General features: G+C 35.9%; 1 protein-coding gene across 1 annotated transcript; it reads left to right on the top strand.

Moving 5' to 3' along the window:
* The first annotated feature begins 16,099 nt into the window (after positions 1-16,099).
* On the top strand, positions 16,100-17,035 carry LOC106827238 (olfactory receptor-like protein OLF2). Its single transcript, XM_014834982.1, has one exon. The coding sequence runs from the start codon at positions 16,100-16,102 to the stop codon at positions 17,033-17,035; it is 936 nt and encodes a 311-aa protein (XP_014690468.1).
* Positions 17,036-23,902: the final 6,867 nt, after the last annotated feature.

Genomic DNA, 23,902 nt, shown 5'->3' with positions numbered 1-23,902 from the left:
GCCACATGCAAAAGAATGAAAGCAGACCATTATCTTACACCATACACAAAAATTAATTCAAGGTGGATTAACGACGAATGTAAGACCTGAAAATATAAAATTCTTAGAGGAAAATATAGGCAGTACACTATTTTGACATCGATCTTAGCAGTATCTTTTAGAATACCATGTCTACTCAGGCAGGGGAAACAAAAGAAAGAATAAACAAATAAGACTACTTCAAACTAAAAAGCTTCTGCACAGCAAAGGAAATCATCAACAAAATGAAAAGACAACCCACTAACTGGGAGGAAATATTTGCAAATCATATATCCAACAAGGGGTTAATTTCCCAAATATATAAAGATCTCTCAATTTTTTTTTAAACTGCCAATAATATTAACTGAGTAATAGGCACCTTTATACTCAAGATAACCAAGTGATAAGAGAGGAATGAAGAATTGAAATAGGTAGTTGAAAATATACATGAAAAGACAATTTATGATATAGAGATATAGAATGAGAAAATTTATATGGAAGTACAGTAGGAGTGCCAAGAAGTGTAGTTAATTAAATGCAAGATCATATGGCAAAGTCTGGGTCTGTCTCCACAGTTGCCAATGTTACAGAGCTTTTGCTGTGTAGGTAGAGTTTGTTTATCCTAGGCTGTATTCAGACAGACTACTGGAATAGCCCTAAAGGAAATTTCAGGAGAGGTTTTACAGTGATAAACCGTAAGATCTAAACTGAGGAAGTGGGAAACACATAAATAGTAACATTCTTAAATTAGAAACAATTTCAGTGATTATGAAAGCAAATCTGAACATCATGATACAACTTGGAGAATTCGTAATGTCAAGGAAGGAAAAGTGAAAATCACGTGCTAAATTTCTCTTTCCACAGATAAAATACCAGGAAAAACCACCAGAAGAAAATCTACCTAAATTGATGGAATTTATTCTCTTGGGCTTTGCTGATGTTCCCGATCACCAGTGGTTTCTATTTGGATTGTTCTTAGTCATTTATGTCATTATCCTGATGGGCAATGGCACCATATTTCTATAACAAAACTGGACCCCGCTCTTCAGATTTCCATGTATTTTTTTTCTTGGCAAATTTTCCCATTTCGAAATCTGTTATGTATCAGTTATTGTCACAGAATGTTCATGAATCTTAGGACCCAAACAAGAACAACTTTTTTAGTTGCCTGTGCTGCACAAATGTGCTGCGCTCTTTTGTTGGGAGCCACAGAGTGCTTCTTCCTGGTTTTGATGGCCTATGACTGCTACATTTGTGATCCCTTACACTATCTTCTAGTCGTGAACCACAAAATTTGTGTCCAGCTGATGACTGGCTCCTGGATCAGTGGAGTTCCGGTCCAGATGGGACAGACATTCCAGATTTTTTTCTCTGCCCTTTTGTGGTTCTAACTTCATCAACCAAACCAATTTTGTGACATTCCTCCAATACTCAAGTTGGCCTGTGGTGGCACTTTTGTGAATAAAACAATGGTCTACATAGTTGCTGTGTTATTTGTCATGGTTCTGTGTCTGTTGATGTTTATCTCCTAATGCAAAATCATCTCCACAATAGTTAAATTGCTACAAGTGGGCCCAAAACTTCTTTAACTTGCTTATCTCATCTTATTGTGATGTCGTCCTTTGAATCAGCCATTATTACATATTCAACACCAAAGACTCAAGATTCAGCAGGAACTGACAAAGTGCTTTCTCTTTTCTACACTATTGTGACTTCCTTGTTTAACACCATGATATATAGTCTAAAGAAAAAGGAAGTCATGATGACACCGAGAAAATTGCTATGTAAATAATTTACTTCATTAAAAAATGAATTATACTCACATGAATTAATTCCTTAGATATTGGTATTGAAATTTCAACAGATGTTTGTCTGCAACTATACTTATTATCTATCTATACAATGGGTAATTATTTTCAAATTAAAATTACTTGCACTTTTGAGATATCTATGTTTTAGCAAGTAACAATCATTCTATTAGTAATTCTATCATTTTATCGTGCAAGGTCTCCTCTCAATAAGAACTTCTGAAAGGGGCTGATATCATATAGTCAATTATAGCATTAACTCTGTTATATCACTTATTGAAAACTGTCATTTATTTATAATTATGTAATTTTAAGTTAACAATTATAAATATTTATTATTTATTATTTATGTTTACTTATTGATATAACTGTAATAAATATTGATTTGAATATAATATTTAAAAAATAGGTATCTAGTGTAAAAACATGATATCACACACAAAACTGTACTCCACATCCAGGCACATACACACACATTTTCAAAATGATGAATATAAATTTGATCATTGATATTATTGTAGATATCTCAGAATAAGTTTTTCTATTATTTTTCTTTGTTTAACAGAAATTTTGCTGTTGATTGCTATGAACCTGTCATGAAAAAAAGCAAACAATAGGTCTGTATTCATTGTGGACAAAAAATAATAATAGTTTCTTGTGCTGTTTCCCTGTTCACAGTGAATAAATAACTCATTTGTTTCCAGTATTTCATGCTTATCTGATGAATTTTTCCTATATGCAAGCAATCCATCTCTTAGGAATTGTGAACTGTCACCGGATTTATGGCTTAAAAAGAATGTGATGAAGCATATACCTGTTCTTAAAGCATTTGCCCAGAAGTGAGCAGGGATAGGTCAGCTCATATTTATTTGGACATAACTATTTCTAAGAAGATAGGGAAGTTCATGGCAACTTTTCTAGCTGGAAAAAGAGAGTGAGATTGTATATTAACATCCCTGATGACAAACCTAAGTAGAAAAATCTACTCTGGCCATGAGCAAAACAAAGAATGAATGAATCAGCAAGAATTCCAGAAAATACTCCTATTAGAAACTTTAAACATTCAGTGGAAATGATTGGAGATAGGGGAAGAATAGAAGAAAGAGAAACATACCAACGCAGTTAATTGAATGAAAACTTATTGCAGAAACTATTGAAGACAGATCAGCCAACTGAGCGGAATGCAGAAGAAATTGCCAAAGGACAGAATTAAGAGCAAATAAATTGTGATTATTTTAAGCCATTCATTTTGGGGATGGTTCTGAAACACAGCAATAGATAACTGATACAAAGGTTAGTACTTGGAATGAGATGCTGTCAAAATAAAGGCTAAAACTTGTGGCCTTATGACTCTATTGCTTGTAGAGATTGGAGAAGATGCAAGAAAAGTGTTAGTGAAGGCTGAATAAGTCTTAGACAAGCTGTTCACTAATGGTGAAAAAGTAGTGACAAACTTTTAGAGGAAGCTGTATGAATGGCAACCCATTGTTATATAGCAACCCCAAACAAACAAACAAAAAACTCACCAAATTGATGCCTGCAGTAACTTGGAAGAGATTAAATGTACCTAATGAACTTGTGGATCTGGTTAAGGACATTTCCAGGAGAAATTTTAAGGTATCATCTTAATTATTTTAGATGCATACAATAGAGAATGAAAAAAAACTAGATAAGCTAAGTAGAGAACTGTTCAGTTTGCCAGCAGAATTTAGAGACAAGATAGAAGAACCAGGACCCATTGTATTATAAATAAAACTATTTTGTATCTCCAGTTTGTAGGATAAGGATTACATCTAGTGTGTGGTTGTATGGCTCTGTGTTAATATCTCTGAAATCCTTAAGGCAGTGTTATCTCAGAGAGATAAAAAACGATTTCTAATAATCTTAAATGTGTTGTCTTACAGCAGCCTTATAGGCACAAATTAGAGACAATTATATCTTGAAATGATATTTGGAAGTGGTTATTAGAAGACATACTAAACCCAAATAAGAATCAGAGGAACCCACAAAGGTTCTAAGTTTCATTTGTGAAAGCACCACCAACTGAACTAGAAGGGACTGAGACCGTTCAAAATGAAAAAAGGTCATTGGGTCCACAGATTTCTATGGACACAAATGGGCTGAGAAAGCAGTTCATGTCCAAGCATGAGTTTTTTCATATGGACAAACAAATAAATTTAATAGGGTAGAGCCAAAAGTCCAGAGATTGAAGTCAAGAATAAGAGATTGAAGAGTCACTCTTAGAGAGCAGAACTGGCACTCTCTTGAACATTGCCTGTTGGTTCATTCAGGGGCCTTGCAAAACGTACCTAATTTAAGAACTGTTATAAACTTGTAACTACTTGTAACTGTTGTTTTCCTCCTGCTCCTTCCTTTTTTGAATGGGGGAATCTATTGTAGTTATCCTGCCTTATCTCACCATTGCATGCTGAATGTGCATGTATGTGAGATGGTGGGGAATGCATGATAATTTTTTATCAGTTCACAGATCTATGGATCAAGTGGAACCTGAAAAGCTGCACATGAGGAGCCTAATCCAGATCTGGACCTGATGCAGATCATGAAATCTTGCACCTCAGGCCCCTTGCCATGGTTAGATGGGTCTTGGAAAGAGGATGTACTTTTGCATGTGGGAGGGAGGTGATACAGCTTCAGAGGCCCAGAGTTTCACTGGTTCTGATCCTGGGTGTGGAACCACTCATTAAGCTATGTTGAGGTAATGGCACCACTCATTAAGCTTTGCTGAGGTGGTATCCCACATAGCACAACCAGAGGCACTCACAACTAGAATTTACAACTATGTAGTGGGGGCTTTGGGGAGAAGAAGGAGAAGGAGAAGGAGAAGAAGAAGAAGGAGAAGAAGAAGAAAGATTGGCAGCAGATGTTAGCTCAAGTGCCAATCTTTAAAAAAAAAACAAAAACAGAGTTTAACAAATTTTTTTCTGTGAAGGACTGGATAGATAAGATTTTTGACTTTGTGGATCACATAGTATTGTCTCTTCTGTATATTCTTTTTTCCCACAACTTTAAAATTTGTAAAATTCATTATTATCTCATGGGACATGCAAAAATATAGATTAGGCTGGATTTGGCTACTGGGTCATAATGTGCCAATCCCTGTTAAACCAAAAACTTTTGGATTTACATATATATATATATATATATATATATAAAATGTTTATATAAAGGAAAGTGCCCCTTTAGGTAACCATTATGACTGCTTACCTAGAATATCTTAAGGTATCTACAAAACAACCACTGAAATAATTATGTAACTATAGCAAGAATACACTGTTAAATGTTAACCTGATATGGATTATATATTAGTAGCAATAAAATGAAATGTGAAATTATAAAAATAAATTCAACATACTTCATAAACAAAAATATGGAATATTTAGCAAAAATTTGACAAAACACATGAAAATCATACTTACAAAAACTGATAATATACTGAGAGAATTTGGAGAAAATTAAGTGGAAAAATATATCATTTTCATGGACTGCAATATTTTATATTCTTAAACTGTCAATTTTCCCTGAATTTACATATAAATTTAATTGAATCACAATGGAAAAATGAAGCGGGCATTTTATAGAAATTGATATACCTATTCTAAAATTTGTGTAAAATCGCAAAGGACCAAAGAGAGCCAAAGCAAACAGAACAACAAATTTAGGAGAAGGACACTACTTGACTTCAAGACTTACTATACATTTACTGTAATAAAAATATTGCAGAATTGGTCAAATGATAAACATGTAGATCAATGGAACAGAATAGAGTCCAGAAAAAGATGCATATATGGTGAGCCTATAATTTTAGAATGGGACATATATTTTCATTTCTAAGTTTCTAAGATAATCCATGTGGAATGGAAAGTCTTTTCAACAAATAGTCCAGGAGCAATTAGACATCTGATTCACAGATATTTGGTCGTGTTTAAAACATCCATAAGTAATTGGACCCATGACAAAATGTCCTTGATGTTTGATTCTGTCCAAAACATCCAGAGCATATTTGGTCTATGACAAATGGCTTTGGACAGGACCAAATATCAAGGATGTTCATGAGCGGATCCAATGTCACCATGGACATTTTAGACAGGACCAAATGGCCCTGAAAATATCAAAGACCTTTCGGCATGGGCCAATGTCTTATGGGCCAAATGTTTTAAGGATGGCTTGGACAGGACCAAATATCCTGCAAGGATATAGATCAGTAGATTATTTGGTGCAATCCAAAACAAAATGTCAACATGGGGAAAAAATAGACCTCAAACCTTACCTCACATTATATACAAACATCAACACAAAATGGATTATAGACTTAAATGTAAAAACTAAGATATAAAAGTTCCAGAAGAAATCATAAGAGAAAATTTAGTGTTTTCTTTGCATTTTTCCTTGTTTCTGTCTGTTGTTCACAGTCCGTGTTGTTTTAAGATTACAAACCTTGAGAGTTTTCCCTCTTCTATTATCCCAGCACTCACTGCTCTCTCATCATTCCCTCTTCTTGTAGCTTCAGGTTTTGCTTTGGTAATATCTATTTAGTATTAGAAGTTTCTGGAATTTCCCTATAAACCATCCATGTCCATGTGCAGTGAGTTGAATATTGGCCCCTCTAAATAAATGTCCCAGTAGAATCTATACATATGACTTTCTTTGGGAAAAAAAGGCCTTTGCAGTTGTAATTAAGTATTTTGAAATGAGATCATCCTGGTTGAAGATGGGCACTAAATCCTACAACCAGTGTCCTTTGAGATAGAAAATCAGAGCCAGTTTAGAAATAAATACAGAGACACAGAGAAGAACATCATGTGAAGATGGAGGCAGAGAATGGAGTGATGTAATTACAAACTAAGGAAGGTCAAGAGCCACCAAAAGTTGGAAGAAGCAAAGAATGATTCTTCTTTAGAGCCTTTGGAGGGAATGAGATCTTGCCAACACTGTGATTTTGGACTGTGGCTTCTATAACTGTGGGAGACTAAATTTGTGTTGTTTTAAGCCACTCAATTTGTGATAAGTTGTTATAGTAGATCTAGGAAAGTAAGACACCATGTGAGTGATTATCAGAGATGATGTAAGTGGTAAATTTATAAACTGGGCATATGTCTTCTTTTTGGTACCAAAAAATATGTATAAAAATGTTTTCATGTACTTGCTGACAACAATAATTTAAACAAATTCAAAATTATGAAAGTAAAAAAGGCAAAAATTTAAATACTTAAAAAATACTACAAATGTTGGAAATTAAATCACTTAATAAAGTAGGTTTATATGAAATAACAAGTTCAGATAATATAAACCTATTTAAACTTAATGACAATAGAATAGATTTTTTTTTGATTTCACCATATCAATCCAAATAAGAAAATATGTATCTATGAAAATACATATCTATGAAATAATTAAACAATCATTTCCAATCTATAAAAATGTTATTGAACCTAAAAGAAAATAAACACAGTTCTGTTGTTTTCTCCAGTTTGATTATTTGAAAGGATTCGTCAGACTCCATAGATCATACTCACACAAAGATTTTGTTTAAAGGCAAAGAATATGGTGCCAGGCTCCAGCCATTTCCAAAACCCCAGTGCTGAGTAAGCATATTATTTATACATAGAAAAGCGATGAAGATTTGTTCTTCTCCAGTGCTTGGTCTAGCGAAAATGGATTTTCTTGTTGGTTATTTGATGCTTTTGTGTAGATTTAAAATAGCTTTATTCAGGTGCAGCCCCGAGACTGAGTAGTTAAAATTCTGTGCACTCTGCTTTGGTGGCCTGGGTTCATGGGCCTGAATCCCAGGTGTAGACCTGCTCCACTCACCACTCACTCATGCTGTGGAGGTGTCCCATGTACAAAACAATAGAGGAAGCTCGGCATGGATGTTAGCTCAGGGTGAATCTTCCTCAGCAGGAAGGGAAAAAATACACAAATAGAAAAAATAAAATAGCTTTATTCAACATTTTCTTTGTTTTGGTAAGAGAGTTGTTCTGAATTTCTCAGCCTGCCATATTCCCAGATGAAGATCCTCCCCTTTTACAAGATATTTGCTGGTTCATGTCAAGTACATTTTCCCTTGGCTTTGACAGTTTCTCCAGGGCTAATTTATGTTTAAATTACCATTAGCCTTTGCAAGTTTGGTACTTGTTCTAGGACATGAGCTCAGTTTTAATTCAATTGTGTTTTAACTGGTATGCCATAAAATTAATTCAATCTACTGGAGTATTGAAACCAGGGATAGGGAAGTACAGAGCCAGGGCTTTTTGTTTGATACTTGGAACCTGAGGGTCGGGATATCATGTGCAACGAGAAGACTGATATCAACTTACTAAAGTTGATAAACTCAGTAAAGTAACAGAAGAGTTTCCCTAATTAAAGTGAACAAATCTCAGAAACATATATATATAGGGTGAGAAACTGAATACTGTGCAGCCTAATGAGAGATCCTGACTGCCAAAGATCTCTAGGAGCACTGAAAGATTAGAGAATTCTCTAGAATTTAGACACTGACTACCTAGGTGATTACGTAACTATCTCTGGTGCCATCTAGTGTGTGGAAGATGTAAGAACTCTGCAGGTTCCCTGGCAAGAGGAAAACACTGAATTAATTCCTGCCCAAGCAGTCCCAATGTGAAGGAGCACTTGCTGGGAAAGTCTGATTTAAGGCTGTTTCAAAGTGGACATTCTAGGTATTTGGGTGACAGCAGCATATATTTTTCTGATTCTTTCTATAATACATTAGTTACAAGTTCCAAGCAAAAGATCTTGAGTATAAACTCTCCTGACCCTTGTCACTTTCCTCTCAATTCCCTGTTTTCTAATATTCAATGTGCCATTAGATGTATTCAATAATATATTTTTTTGCTCACTCTCGATATTGTATTTTTCAATTCAATTTGATTATTTGTCTATGGTTTCTAATTCTTTGGAGAATTTCTTCAGTCTTGTCATTTTCAAATATTTTAAAATATTAAAAAATATATATTATTATAGTTATTTTAAAGTCCTTCTTTGCTAGCTCCAATTCGTGGTTCAATGTGCATTCACTTTTAGCATTTTTTTCCTCTGGTTTACTGGTTATAAAGTCTGTTTCCATGGTTAATAATTTGTTTATTATATGCCATATAGTGACTATAAGGAAAGATGTTACAGATGATTTCTCCCACCAAAGAGGGTTCAATTATTCCTCTGATGAAGTTAAGTCTGATAAACTCTATCCAATAAGAAACTGATCTGGGTTGGATCTTCCTTATGGTTTTGGCAAGATGTGGTGTACCTCCATTTCACCCCTATTTCTTGGGCATGGAAATCCAGGGCTTCTACTTAAGGGCTAGGACTCCCTTTATCTCTTCAAGAAGAAGAGAATGTGAGAATGTTCACTCTTGTTTTTTCTTGGTTTCTCACTTACATCTTTAACTTCCCACCCCAAGCAACTTTAGAATTTGGCAAATGTAATGAAAGGGCGTTCACTGTGTGTTTGAGGCCACACGAGTCTCTAGATTTGGTACTCTTATCCTGTTCAATTACCAAAAGTTCTGCAAGTTTTCCTGAGCCCAGCTGAAGCCTTCTTCCTATATTCTTAGATGATCTATTTGCCTAGATTATCAGAGAAATGGGGTTTATGATTGTCACTGTCATATGACAAATCTGTCCAGGGTTTTACACTTTTTTATTCTTAGAATCCAAATTCATAGCAGATCTTTGTATTAAAAAATTGGGGTAAATTCCACTTTGCTTTTCTAAAATTTTTAGTGCTTTTCATCTATTGGATGCTGAACCTTCGAATTAGAAAATGTCTGGAATAGGAAACCTATCATTTGTTTGCGATTCCTCACATCTCCAGTTTTGACATTCCAGCACTTTAATTGCCCAAAACTCTGGACAAGCCCATATTCTCAGTCTCTCATGTGTACTCATGATTGGTAAACTCCTACAGGGACATCTACAGGTCTTTAGCTCACTTTGAATAGTTATAACCTTTTTTGAGTTATACTCACTCTAGTTTATATTCGTTAGTTTATATATATGTATGATGCAAATGATGCTTCCCTAAATATCACCAATGTAACCAGTTGATAAGACAAAGCTGAGTTTATTACTTACCTCAGTAAGGGAGAATACCACCTCACAGAGCTTTGGCAGTTTCTCAGGGGAAAAGGAAGAAAGGAAAGAATTTATTAAGAATGAGAAGTTTGGTTTAAGGTGAGTCTTTTAAAGTAAGAGTTTGATTATGATTGGCTGGAAATCAAAAGACAACAGTTCAGGTTGGTGGAAACAAGACCAAGCAAGAGATTCAAAGAATTTAGGGAGTAAATTATCTGTTGATGTTTTCCACTGAAAAGTCCATGGATTGTTTAGAAAATTTCTGTCATGAGCAATCAAAATATTTGCCTGAGCAAAAAACACCTGGAAAAATTGTCATGCTAATGAAAACAGAGGAACAGCAAAGTCTTGTTAATGTAGACATTAAAGTGTCATTTTAGTTCGTAGTGTCCTGGGTGACTATGACAGTCATAGTCCATGACTATGACTATGACTATGACATGGCTATGACAGCGGTAGACAGTTTTTGTTCTATATACTTGTAATTTATCTTTCTTTTTTCCTAAAAATTCTCAGTGGAAGCAAAAACTACTATGAATTATTATATCCTACCTCAAGTGGAAGGCTTACAAGTTTTTAACTTTTTTTATGAAAATAACAAAGGCTATTGAATTATGTATATACTATGTCTCTTTCTTCTCTCAGTAATTCATACATGGGAGATATCTGATCAGTTGCCTCAAAGTCCTGTGTAATTTTCTGGTATCATATAATATAAACTCAGATGTAGCAAAGCACTACCATCTGTGGTGCCTTCTTTCTAAACTCAAATCTAAAACTAACATCCAATATCATACTTGCTATATACCAGTTGATTTGATGTTAAAAAGTTATTTCAACTCTTTCTATATGCCTACCAACTGTGCTTTTCTAGAACACTTGAATAATGAGTACAATTAGCTTACTGTTATCAGAAAGGTTCCCTTTATCTCCCCTTGCCACCTGTCTCTCCTAGTTTTTGTCAGGAACATAGAGCAAATGCAAACTCCTGGGAATTATGCAATGATTCCAAGTGTTGTTCTACAGAAGCAAGGATATTCTCTCTGGAGAGAATGGTCCCTTTTTACAACAATCTTAAAGGTTTGGACCTCTGCCCACAGGTTCTAATAGATCATTCAGTTAGTGTTAGGTTATCATTTTCCTTTCTGAAGAGTAGGAACAGGAAAAGAGAATGTGTATTTTTGTCTTCTAGTGGGTGAAATTCTAAATTGCATTTTGTAAGATGTAAATTTATAAAGAAAGCATGTTCATAAAATTTATTTTGTGTGATAAATTTTTAAAACATTTCTCAAATTCATTCGTGACCATCATTATTATCACAGTAACCAAAATTTTTATTAAATTCCCAGTATGGCCATGTTATGCTAAAATAACCAACGCTCATTTTTGCTTGAAGAGTTCACTTGCAGTTTTCTAACTAAACTGTCCCAAATCACAAAATAAGTTCAATATTGTGAGCATACAGGTAGAAGCATCATAATGCAAATGAAGAGGAAAAATAAGTTCAGATTTGAGCTCACCATGATGGGAATTTTTTTAAACAGCTAGAACTTCCACAGTGATTGAAGTTGTGAAATTCTTACCCTTAGAAATAATTAAACTGAGGGAGCGGCCCCGTGGCCAAATGGTTAAGTTGGTACACTCTGCTTCAGGGCCCAGGGTTTCATTGGTTCAGATCCTGGGTGTGGACATGGCACTGCTTGTCAAGCCATGCTGAGGTGGCGTCCCACATAGCACAACCAGAGGCACTCACAACTAGAATGTACAACTCTGTACTGGGGGGCTTTAGGGTGAAGAAGTAGAAGAAAAAAAGATTGGCAACAGTTGTTAGCTCAGGTCCAATCTTTACACAAAAGAAATAATTAAACTGAGGTTATCTGATCATTTTTCATTCATGATTTAGAAGTGGATCTTTGCATTGGTTGTAAGTTTTAACATGATTTCCACTAAGATTCTGCAGATATATGAATCAACAAACCCGTTTTATGCTGTGAAAAGAATTTAGAGTCTATAATGTAATTATTGTAGTTCCACTAATAACAACTAGCCCTTAAATATCGTTGTTTTAGTGAATCTGTTGTGCATCATTTATGTAAGACTGATTCAATTGATGATGACATCACTTTGATGTTCTCTGACATAAGATGCTTTTTTGTATGTCCTTCCATCTTCTCAGAAAGCACCCACTGACACCAAATTCTGCAGAAGCCTCCACTGGGCTCACTCTTCAATGTCAGTAAAAAAATTGATCAATTATCAGTACTGATAATAATAGGTAACTTTTTTTGAGTTTCCATGTGGTTTTTGAAATTATTTAAATGGCAATAGTTTTACTTATTTTGTTTATTTTTTAATTATTTTATTGAGGTCATGTTGGCTTAGAGCATTGTGTAAATTTCAGGTGTGAAATAAGTCACAGGGGAAAAGTCAAATACCATATGATCTCACTCATAAATAGGAGATAAAACAATGACAAACAAACCCATAGAGACAGAGATTGGATTGGTTATTACCAGAGAGGGAGTAGTGTGAAAGGGATGATAAGGAATATGTGTATAGTGATGGATTGTAATTAGTCTTTGGGTGGTGAACATGATGTAGTCTACACAGAAATCAAAATTTAATGATGTACACCTTAAATTTATATAATGTTATATGCCAATGTTAGCATAATACAATAATAATAATAATAAATTTCAGGTGTACATCACTATATATTGGTTTCTGTATAGACTGTGTCATCTTCACCACAAACAGTCCTGTTTCTAAACATCACCATACATATGTGTCCCTTTACCTCTTTCAGCCTCCCTCCATGCCCTCTTTGGTAACTGCTAATCTGTTCTCCTTATCTATGTATTTATTTATCCTCCACACATGAATGAAATTATATGGTATTTATCTTTCTCTGTCTGACTTATTTTTCTCAGTGTCACACTCTCAAGCTCCATCCATGTTGTTGCAAATGGCACAATTTTTAAATTTTTTTATGGCTGAGTAGTATTCCTTTGTACATACATACTACGTTTTCTTTATCCATTCATCCATTAATGGGCACTTGGGCTGCTTCTACATCTTTGCTCTTGTGAATAATCCTCCAATGTACAAATGAGGGTATATATCTTTTTGAATTATTGATTTCATGTTCTTTGGATAAATACCTAGTAGAGGAAAAGATGGATCATATGGTATTTCTATTTTTAATTTTTGAGAAATCTACATACCGTTTTCCATACTGAATGCATCAGTTTGCATTCCAACTGGCAGTGTATAAGGATTCCTTTTTATCCATGTCCTGTCCAAAACTTGTTATTTCTTGTCTTGTTAATTATAGCCATTATGACGGGTATGAGGTGATATCTCATGGCAGTTTTGCTTTGAATTTCTCTAATAATTGGTGATATTGAACATTTTTTTCATGGGCCTGTTGGCCATCTGTATATCTTCACAAAATCAAGATGTAATAATCAGTTGCAGTTCTACACACTAGCAATGAACTAGTAGAAAGATAAATCAAGAACACAATCCAATTTTCAATCACAACAAAAAGAATAAAATACTTAGGAATAAATTTAACCAAGGAGGTGAAGGACATATACACTGAAATCTGTAAGACATTATTGAAAGAAATTGAATAAGACACAAAGAAATGGAAAGTTATTTCATGCTCTTGGATTAGAAAAATAAACATAGTTAAATTGTCCATATACTAAAGAAATCTACAAATCCAATGCAATCCCAATCAGAATCCTAAGGACATTCTTCACACAAAAGGAACAAAGAATCCTAAAATTTATGTAGAACAATGAAAGATTGAGAACACCTGGAGTAATTCTATGAAAAAAGAACCAATCTGGAGATATCAAACTTCCTGACTTCAAAATATACTACAGAGCTATAGTAATCAAAACAGCATGGTGCTGGCACAAAAATAGACATGCATCAATGGAACAGAATTGAAAGCCCAGAAATAAAACCGTAAATCTATGGAGAGGTATTTTTGGACAAAGAAGCCAAGAAAATACAATGGAGAAAGGAAAGTCTCTTCAATAAATGGTGCTGGGAAAACTGGACTTGCAAAAGAATGAAAGTAGACCATTAGCTTACACCATACCCAAAAACTAACTCAAAATGGATTAAAGACATGAAATGCAAGACCTGAAATCGTAAAACTCCTAATAAAATATAGTCAGTATGCTATTTGACATCGGCCTTAGCAGTATCTTTTTTAATACCATGTCTACTCAGGCAAGGCAAACAAAAGAAAAAATAAACAAATGGGGCTACCTCAGACTTAAAAGCTTCTGCACAGTAAAAGAAACCATGACCAAAATGAAAAGGCAATCCACCAACTGGGAGAAAGTATTTACAAATCTTATATCTGACAAGGGGTTATTTTCCAAAATACATAAAGAACTCATATAAGTCAACAACAAAAAACAAACAACCCAAACAAAAAGTGAGCAGAGAATATGAACATTTTCCAACATTTATACTTTCAAATATTTGAACTATTTGCAAAGCACATCCATAATAAAGAGGATCCTTTGTAGGATTCCAAGTATCATTGAAAACAACCTTAATATTACTGAGAGTGAAAATTTCCTATTCAAATTAATACTAATTGTATTCCTATTATAATTACCAATGTTTAACTATACCAATTAAATATTACCAATGTGTAAATTTTTTTTAGAAAAAAATTCACAAAGGCAGTAGCCCTGTTAATTATTCCCTAGGTTTTCCTTGGAAGTGAGCCTGTCTGGCATCCATCAATTACTAGGTCCCTGATGACATGAGAATGCATATAAAAGCCCGTGGTCCTATCAGCAATATTATTCATCTAAGTAATTGAAAAACAGCCCCTTACTTGGTAAGTAGCTTCTGTGATTTCTAGACTGGGTTTAATGGTGCAAAAATTGGCTTCTGTGGATCTGGGAGCAAGAACCACTGACCGTGTTCAAAGAGTTGGGAAATCACATATTAGTTAGCATTGTACCCACAAAGTCATCTATCTTGTGTTGCTCTTTCTTATACACCTTCTACAAGGATCTGAAATAGTTTTTGTTTAAATAAGCTTTTTTATTACTGATAAGAGAACTGAACCATGGCTGGGTACCTGATAGATGGAATTAATTTATTTTTTATCCTAACATTGTTTTTGTTGTATATTTCAGAAGAATTTAGTGAGTCATAGCATTTTGATGTATCTTTTTGTCTATTCTTTTTTTTTTTTGGTGAGGAAGATTTACCCTGAGCTAACATCTGTTGCCAATCTTCCTCTTTTTGTGCTTGAGGAAGACTAGCCCTGAGCTAAGATCTGTGACAATCTTCCTCTATTTTGCATGTGGGTCACCACCACAGCATGGCTGCAGACTAGTTGTGTAGGTCTGCATCAGGGAACAGAATCCAGGCTGCCGAAATGGAGTACGTTGAACTTAACAACTAGGTCTCATGGGGCATTTATTGTTCTTTTTGCTGAGGAAGACTGACCCTCAGCTAATATATATGCCCATTTTCCTCTATTTTATGTGAGACACCTGCCACAGCATGGCCTGACAAGCAGTACGTAAGTCCGCACCCAGGATCTGAACTGGCAAAATCCAGGCTACTGAAGCAGAGTGTGTGAACTTAACCACTGCAGCACCGGGCCAGCCCCTATTGTACATTATTTTTAAATCAGAGATATATACATTGTGTCTGAATTTAATACACAGTCTTAAGAAAATCATGATTCTTATAGAACTCAGAAAAATGCAATCACTTTTATGCTCAATTGGATATTTATTTTTTAAAAATAAGGCTTTATATTCCAGCTGTCTTTAATTTAGGTGTTTCTTTATTATATTTGACTTGTAATGAGCTTTCAGTTCATAACTGACTGCCAGAACAGCAGTGAAGGTTCACACAAGCAACATATCTTGTAGATGACATCTAGATTTAGAATCAAACTTTCTCAAAATCCTATCCTAGACACTTTAACATTTGTTAACGACATAACCATGAAACTTATCTGGGATATTTTCTTGTGATAAAGAATATAATGTACTAAAAGAAATCCTTTCTGACTTTCAGATTATATTTTTGTTTCAAGAAGAGTTAAAACTTTCATCTACTATTTCCTTGATCATTTCTGTAGCATTTTCGAAGAAAAATAAAGGAAAATGGATGAGGAAAATTGCTCTTCTTTGAATGAACTCTTGCTCTTGGGAATTAACAGCACCCCTGGAATCGAAGTTACCCTATTTGCCACACTTCTAAGTGTTTATGTCATCAATCTTGTTGCAAACCTTGGGATGATCATTTTAGTTAGAATGGATTCCCAGCTGCAAACACCAATGTATTTCTTTCTCAGCCACCTCTCCTTCAGTGACCTCTGCTATTCCACAGCAATTGGACCCAGGATGCTTGTAGGCTTCATTGCCAAGAGCAAGTCAATTCCCTTCTATGGCTGTGCACTGCAATTCTTGATCTTCTGTACCTTTGCAGATTCTGAGTGTCTACTGCTGGCAGTCATGGCCTTTGATCGATACAAGGCCATTAGCAACCCCTTGGCCTACACAGTCAACATGTCCAGCAAAGTGTGCTCTCTGCTCATGGCTGGGGTTTACATGGTGGGAATTATGGATGCTTCAATAAATACAATATTAACATTCTACTTATGTTTCTGTGGGTCAAATGAGATTAACCATTTCTTCTGTGATGTCCCTCCCCTCCTATTGCTCTCTTGCTCAGATACACAGGTCAATGAGTTAGTGATATTCACCATTTTTGGCTTCATTGAACTTATTACCCTTTCAGGGCTTTTTGTGTCTTACTGTTATATCATCCTCGCAGTGATAAAGATCCACTCTACTGAAGGGAGGTTCAAAGCTTTCTCCACTTGCACCTCACACTTAACCGCTGTGGCAATTTTTCAGGGGACTCTGCTCTTCAAGTATTTCCGGCCAAGTTCTTCTTACTCTCTAGATCAAGACAAAATAAACTCATTGTTTTACACCCTTGTAATTCCTATGTTGAACCCCCTGATTTACAGCCTACGGAACAAAGATGTGAAAGAGGCTCTAAATAAACTTAAAAATAAAAAGTGGTTCCATTGAAAAGTTTTATGTAAATATTTTCTCCCAAACTTACCTTATAATACATGAAAATCAAAATTGTTTTGACTAACATGGGGTGATCCAATAAGCATTTACGTTATCTTCCAAACATGCCAAATTTTATCATTGTCTAAAAATGCCATGCTTCATTTTATGTCTTGAATTTATATTTGGTACCCACTATTTGTGGTAAAGTTCTGGACTCTTATTTTGCCCAATTTCCATTTTTCAATGTTTCATTTGTGCATTATTTTTTTCTAAGTGTTATTGAGTGTATTTTAGGTATCTGTTGCACTTTTATGTGCTTTGTATTTCATGGTATATCCAGCAATCTTTCTACTAGTGAATCTTATCATTTAATGGAAGTGAAAAATAGTAATTAAATAATTATTGCAATTAAAATTACACAATGCAAAATGACAGGGATGCCTTCTGAGAAATACATTGTGAACTGATTTTGTCATTGTGCAATCATCATAGACTGTACTTACACAAACCTAGATGGTATAGCCTGCTTACACACTTAAGCTATATGGTACAAATCTTATGGGACTGCAGTCACATATGCAATCCAACATTATCTGGAACATTGTTATGAAGTGCATGACTGTATTTATAATAAGCTCAAATTACGTCATAATGTAAAAAGACTTGGCACTATAAACTTAAAGCACATTGTTCAAATATAGTGAAATGCTTCCTGAAAATGAAAACAATTAATCTTGTATCTAAAAGATAAGTAAGAATTAACTGAGAGATGCAAATAGGTAAAGAAAGGATTCCAGGTGCCGGCCCTGTGGTGCAGCAGTTAAGTGCACATGTTCTGCTTCGGTGGCCCGTGGTTTGCTGGTTCTGATCCCGGGTGCAGACATGGCACCACGTGGCAAGCCATACTGTGGTAGGTGTCCCACATATAAAGTAGAGGAAGATGGGCATGGATGTTAGCTCAGGGCCAGTCTTCCTCAGAAAAAAGGAGGATTGGCAGATGTTAGCTCAGGGTTAATCTTCCTTGGGGAAGAAAGAAAAAAAGCACTCTAGGTAGATGGATCAGCAATTAAAAGAGGCCAAGTTGGACAGAACTATACCATTTCTGCAGAATTAGAAGAAAATCAGTGTGGTGGGTTATACAGCTACAATTCACAACCCAGTCACTTCCTGCAGGGGTCTTTCCTTCCTTCAAGCACACTCTAAGGTTGGTTCACACACCACCGTTTGTCTCAGAACATTGTTGAATCTATGACTCTCTTTTCTAAATCATTGTCTTCAATTTGGGGTTATGAACATTCTCAGTTTAAGAACTGCGTTTTATCTCTTTACCCAAGCAAGAGCATAGCATCTGGGTAAAGAAAGAAAGACATAAAAGATGTTAATTTTTATTGAATATTTATTGATATGAAACAGAAATAATCACTGAGGGTCTAGTATGTGACTTGAATTCATTTTTGTATCTTATATGTAAGTATATAAAGGGGTTGTGGATGCTAAAGGTAGTGGAAAGTTAAAAATATACAAATATATTATTGCAAAAATAAAGTGAAAAGCTCTTATCTGAGGATTTACAAGATATTTAACAACTTCACATGGGTCTGCTCTAGTTTGGTGATGAGCAAATCAGTGGAAGTGGCTTGTTTAAAAACAGGACAAGGACATGCATCTGAAAGACCATACAAGAATCAAGGGCACTCTTATGTTTGCTACAATTACACAAGCTAAAAGTCATTCAATATCTAAGGCTATGTGGGTGACTTTGTAAAATTTCTTTGAGTGAAAACATTTCAGATTAATGGTTAAACCCAAGAAGGACAATGAGATTCCTCTGCTTTCCAGGGTGATAGTCTTTCTGGGAATCTGAGACATGGTAGGGGGAAGTATAGCAGTAGAAAAAAACAATGGGGGAAGCTTTCTTAAGTCATAATATTTCCTCAATTAACCCATGCTCTTTAGGAAATTTTACCTATGAATTATGTACTACCTTGAACAGCAACTTGGCAGAAGTGAGATTGAATTAGACTAAAGCCCAAGCAAAGTTGGGTGTCCATATCATAACTATAAAGATGCTATCAATTAGCAAATTGTCCCCCATAAGACAATTGTGATGTATTTTATCTGCATCTTGACTCCTGTAAGCAAATCTAAGTCTAATGTGTAAACTAAAGAGAAGAAAATGTTAAGTCTATAAACTGAGGTACTTCAAGCTCAATAAAAGAGAACCTAAAAATGGAATAGACTGGTTGTTAAAATTTGTGAAATCCCTGTGTTTCAGTTTGTAAAAGTAGCAGATGAATTATCACTTAGTGGAAACATTGAGGAATTCAAGTTTCAAGTAGGGGCTTGGGTTAATGACCTTCAGGAGTTTTTGTTTTGATTTTCTAAAGAAAATGGGGAAAGCTAGCATTGAAATTCTTTAATCTAATTTGCCCTATCGAATTCAATCCTAACCACTCTCTTAACTCTGTTTCTCTAACTCATCTGTGTCTCATAGAATACTCACCACCATTTGGTGGCAAATATAATTTAGATAAAATATTATCAATGTCTGCACGTAATGAGTCAATACTATAGGTCTAGTCCTTCATAAGAGTTCCTTATTTCTGACCATGCACTGGCATCTCTAATCATAAGTATAACCAGTGATGACAGATAGTATGTATATGAATGGTACAAGCAGTTAGCTTCACACTGATGAAAAGCTGGTTAGCAAAACTTCTAAATCAAAACAGTAACAATTCTCACTATTTTTATAAATGTTTAACTCTTTCTTAAGAGGAAACAAATTTAGCCTGCTTGAAATCCTCTCTAGAAATACGTTATGAACTAGAGAAGCAATGACAGAAAAATTGAGTCTGAATCTCTACTATCAACATACAATAATTGTGACCTTTCCCTCTTGGATCCTCAGTTCCACTCTGTATAAAGAGGGTTTTGAATTGGATAATCTTTATTGTGCATTACAGCTACCCCATTGTGTATCCATGTTGATAGGATTTTATCAATGCATAATGCAGAAACCCACTTCTAACTTTGGGGAGATTAAAGAAAATAATATATGATTGTGACTACATCACAATTCTAGGACAATTTGATCTGGAATGGAAGTGGCAATGAGAGATAGCATGGGTTGAAGAAGCCCCAATACCATCAAGTGGGACCGTTTAACAGAGCTTCTATTCTGCAATTGGACTTCAAGAGACACTTTGTAAAAGTGGCTATTCAAATTTATTAGTCATCATGGAAATTACGTACTCTACATAATGGCTAAAATTAAAATGACAGAGAGGGTGACAAGATGGCAGCTTAGGCGAACTCTGAACTCAGCTCCTCACATGAACACAACCAAGTTACAGCTATGTTTGGAACCACTACTCTTGAGATAGAATTGAAAACTGGATAAAAGAAATCCCCACAACAAGGGACACTCCTGACTGAGATGGAAGAGGTAGCAATTCCTGTCTGGAAGACCTGAGCTAACATCACTGCCCAACTTCTTCTACTCTATATGTGGGACGCCTACCACAGCATGGTTTGCCACAGGGTGCCTTGTCTGCACCTGGGATCCAAACCTGTGAACCTTGGGCCACTGAAGCAGAATGTGCACACTTAACCACTGTGCCACCCAGCCGGCCCCTGGGAGCAATCTTAAGGTACACAGCCTTCCTGGGAGGAGTGAGGTACCTGAGCAGATGACTGTTATCACTGTAAGTATCCTTCAGACTCAGCACAACTCAGATGAGTCTCATAATATCTGAATTTTCTGACTATTAACTACAACGGGGAATAACCCTAGAAAAGCTATTGGACATAAGCGGAAAACAGCTATCTCTTAAAGGGTGCACGCACAAATTCATCCATTTCAGAAAGCAACCTAACATTTCCAGAAAGAAAAATTCACAGTCCTTTGGCAAAAAGGAAAAAGCCTGATAGGCTCTGGGTACATCTTGGTGAGAGGTGAGACCTGTCCAGGGACTGAGACATTGGTGTCAGCCATTATTGTAACCTAGCATGGGCATGATAAGAAAGATGCTGGAAGACACCATTGGAGTTTTCTTTCTGGCCTGTTAGCCCAGGGTCTTCCCCACCTGCTAGAGTGCTGATTTAATCCAGCTCAGTCTTGGCAGGTAGCCCAACCTAGTGACTGGCCCCACCCAAAAACAAGCCCTCAGGCAACTTTTTGGCCTGCATAAACTGGGAGCCTGGATCTTTTGTAGGCAGGTGATTGGGTATGCTTCTGTGTGGTAGGGTGTCTGTGAGAAATAGGTGGAGGGTGTGGGGCATTGGTGGAGTGTGTGAGGACCTCTGCAGTGGGGTAATTGGGTCCTCTCCAGGGGGTCAGGAAGTGTGTGTGAACCGGGACTGTATTGATGATTACTGTGGACCTGTGGGCCCTGCGGCTTATCAGCAGCAGAAGCCCCCTGCTTCTCAAACAGCAACATAGGGGATCAGCCCTACCTTCAAAAGCCTGAAACAATTGGATACTTTCTTGCCTGGGGCCAGCCCCACTCAGATGCAATCCTGAGAGAGCTGACAACAGCCTTACAGGCTAGAGACCTACAATTGTAAGCCCCCCGAGTCTTGCAACCAGCCATACTTAGGGGTTACTCACTTAACAGAAAACTGCAACAGGAAGGTACTGTTAGACTTTTCAGACAACTGTGCTAGGGCTCCCCAAACCTGGTAAACTGACTCAATCATCCATAGCAGTTGGATGCACTGAGCATTATAACCAGCCAGTCAGGGGGAAAGCCTAGACACCCTGGGCATCTGCAGCAAGAGAAACCCTGCCACAGCTGAAGGACATATGTAGCCCATACAGGGGTCACTCCTGCAACATTTGGAACTGGTGATAAGAGAGAAGCCCACTGCTGGGCCTCAAAAGATGTCTCCTACATAAGCCCACTTCTCCAAGATCAGGAGATGTAGCTGACCCACATATTATATAGATATAAACACAGAGAATAAGGGAAAATGAGGAGGCAAAGGAATACATTCCAAGCAAGGGGAGAGGGCAAAACCTCAGAAAAAGAACTAAATGAAACAGAAATAACAAACCTACCTGACAAAGAGTTCAAACAAAAAGTCATAAGGATGCTCACTGATCTTGGGAGAAGACTGGATGAACACAGCGAGCATGCCAAAAAAGAATTGGAAAATATAAAAAAAGAATCAATCAGAAATGAAGAATACAATACTGGAAATGAAAAATTCACTAGAAGGACTCAGTAGCAGAGTAGATGATACAGAAGAATGGATCAGCTAGCTGGATGAAAGACTGGAAGAAATCCACCAAGATGAACAGGTAAAAGAAAAAGGAATTAAAAAGCATGAGAATGGTCTAAGGGAACTCTGGAACAAGATCAGGAGCACTAACATTCATATTTATAGGTGACTCAGAAGGAGAAGAGACAGACAAAGGGGCAGAGCATGTATCTGAAGAAATAAGAGCTGGAAACTTCCCTAATCTAAGGAAGAAAACAGACATCTAAGAACAGGAAGCACAGAAAGCATCACACAAGATAAACCGAAAGAGACCCACACCAAGAAACAGTGTAATTAAAATGTCAAAAATTAAAGATGAAGAGTGAATCCTAAAACCCACAAGAGAAAGTCAATAAGTGACATACAAAGTAAATACCCTAAGGTTATCAGCTGACTTCTTAGCAGAAACCTTACAGGCTAGAAGGGAGTGACACAATATATTTGAATTGCTGAAAGGGAAAAAACTCTACAGCCAAGAATACTCTACTTAGCAAGGTTATCATTGAGAATGGAAGGAGAGATAAAGAGCCTCCCAGACAAGCAAAAGTTAAAGGAGTTTATCACCTAGAAACCAGTTTTACAAGAAATGCTGAAGGGACTTATTTAAGTGGGAAAGAGAAGATCAGAAATACAAATAAGAAAATTATCAAAAAGAGGCAATAAAACCACCAGAAAAGGGAAGTATACAGTACAGGTAGCAAATCAACCACATATGAAGATAATGTGAAGGTCAAAAGATAAAGTACTAAAATTACTTATTTCAAGTATAAGAGGGTAATGAATACACACACACAAAATAAGAGATCAGATATGATATCAAATACACAAAATGTGGTAGGAGAGGAATACATATTGATCAATAGCTACTTTAAATGTCAATGGACTAAATGCTCCAATCAAAAGACATAGGGTTTTTGTTTGGATAAAGAAAAAACAAGAGCCAAATATATGCTGCATACAAGAGACACGCTTCAGACCTAAAGACACCCAAAGCCTGAAAATAAAGGAATGGAAAAAGATACTCCATGCAAATGGCAAAGAAAAGAAAGCTGGAGTAGCAATCCTTATGTCAGACAAAATAGACTTTAAAACAAAAGCTGTAACAAGAGACAAAGAAGGGTATATATAATGATAAAGGGAACAATCCAACAGAAGAATATAATACATGTAACTATCAATGCATTCAACATAGGAGCACCTAAATATATAAAGTAAATGTTAACAGATACAAAAGGAGAAATGGTAACACAATCATAATAGGGGACTTTAACACTCCACTTATATCAATGCATAGATTATCCAAAGAGAAGATCAATAAGGAAACATTGGCTTTAAATGAGACATTAGACAAGATAGACTTAGTAGGTATACATAGAACTTTCCATCCAAAAACCGCAGACTACACATTCTTTTCAAATGCACATGGAATGTTCTCCAGGATTGATCACATATTAGGCCATAAAACAAGTCTCAATAAATTTAAGAAGACTGAAATAATACCAAGTATCTTTTCTGACCACAAAAGTATGAAACTAGAAATCAACTATAGGAAGAAAACCAGAAAAGACATAAAATGTGGAGATTAAACAAAATGCTACTGAACAACGATTGGGT

Source organism: Equus asinus, chromosome 17 (assembly GCF_041296235.1).
Source record: "Equus asinus isolate D_3611 breed Donkey chromosome 17, EquAss-T2T_v2, whole genome shotgun sequence".
NCBI lineage: Eukaryota > Metazoa > Chordata > Mammalia > Perissodactyla > Equidae > Equus > Equus asinus.
Note: the sequence above shows the minus strand (reverse complement) of the source record. Positions and strands in the feature narration are given on the sequence as shown.

What these genes read in the sequence shown, in the direction of transcription:
- LOC106827238 (XM_014834982.1), top strand. Translation starts at nt 16,100, where the DNA reads ATGGATGAGGAAAATTGCTCTTCTTTGAATGAACTCTTGCTCTTGGGA.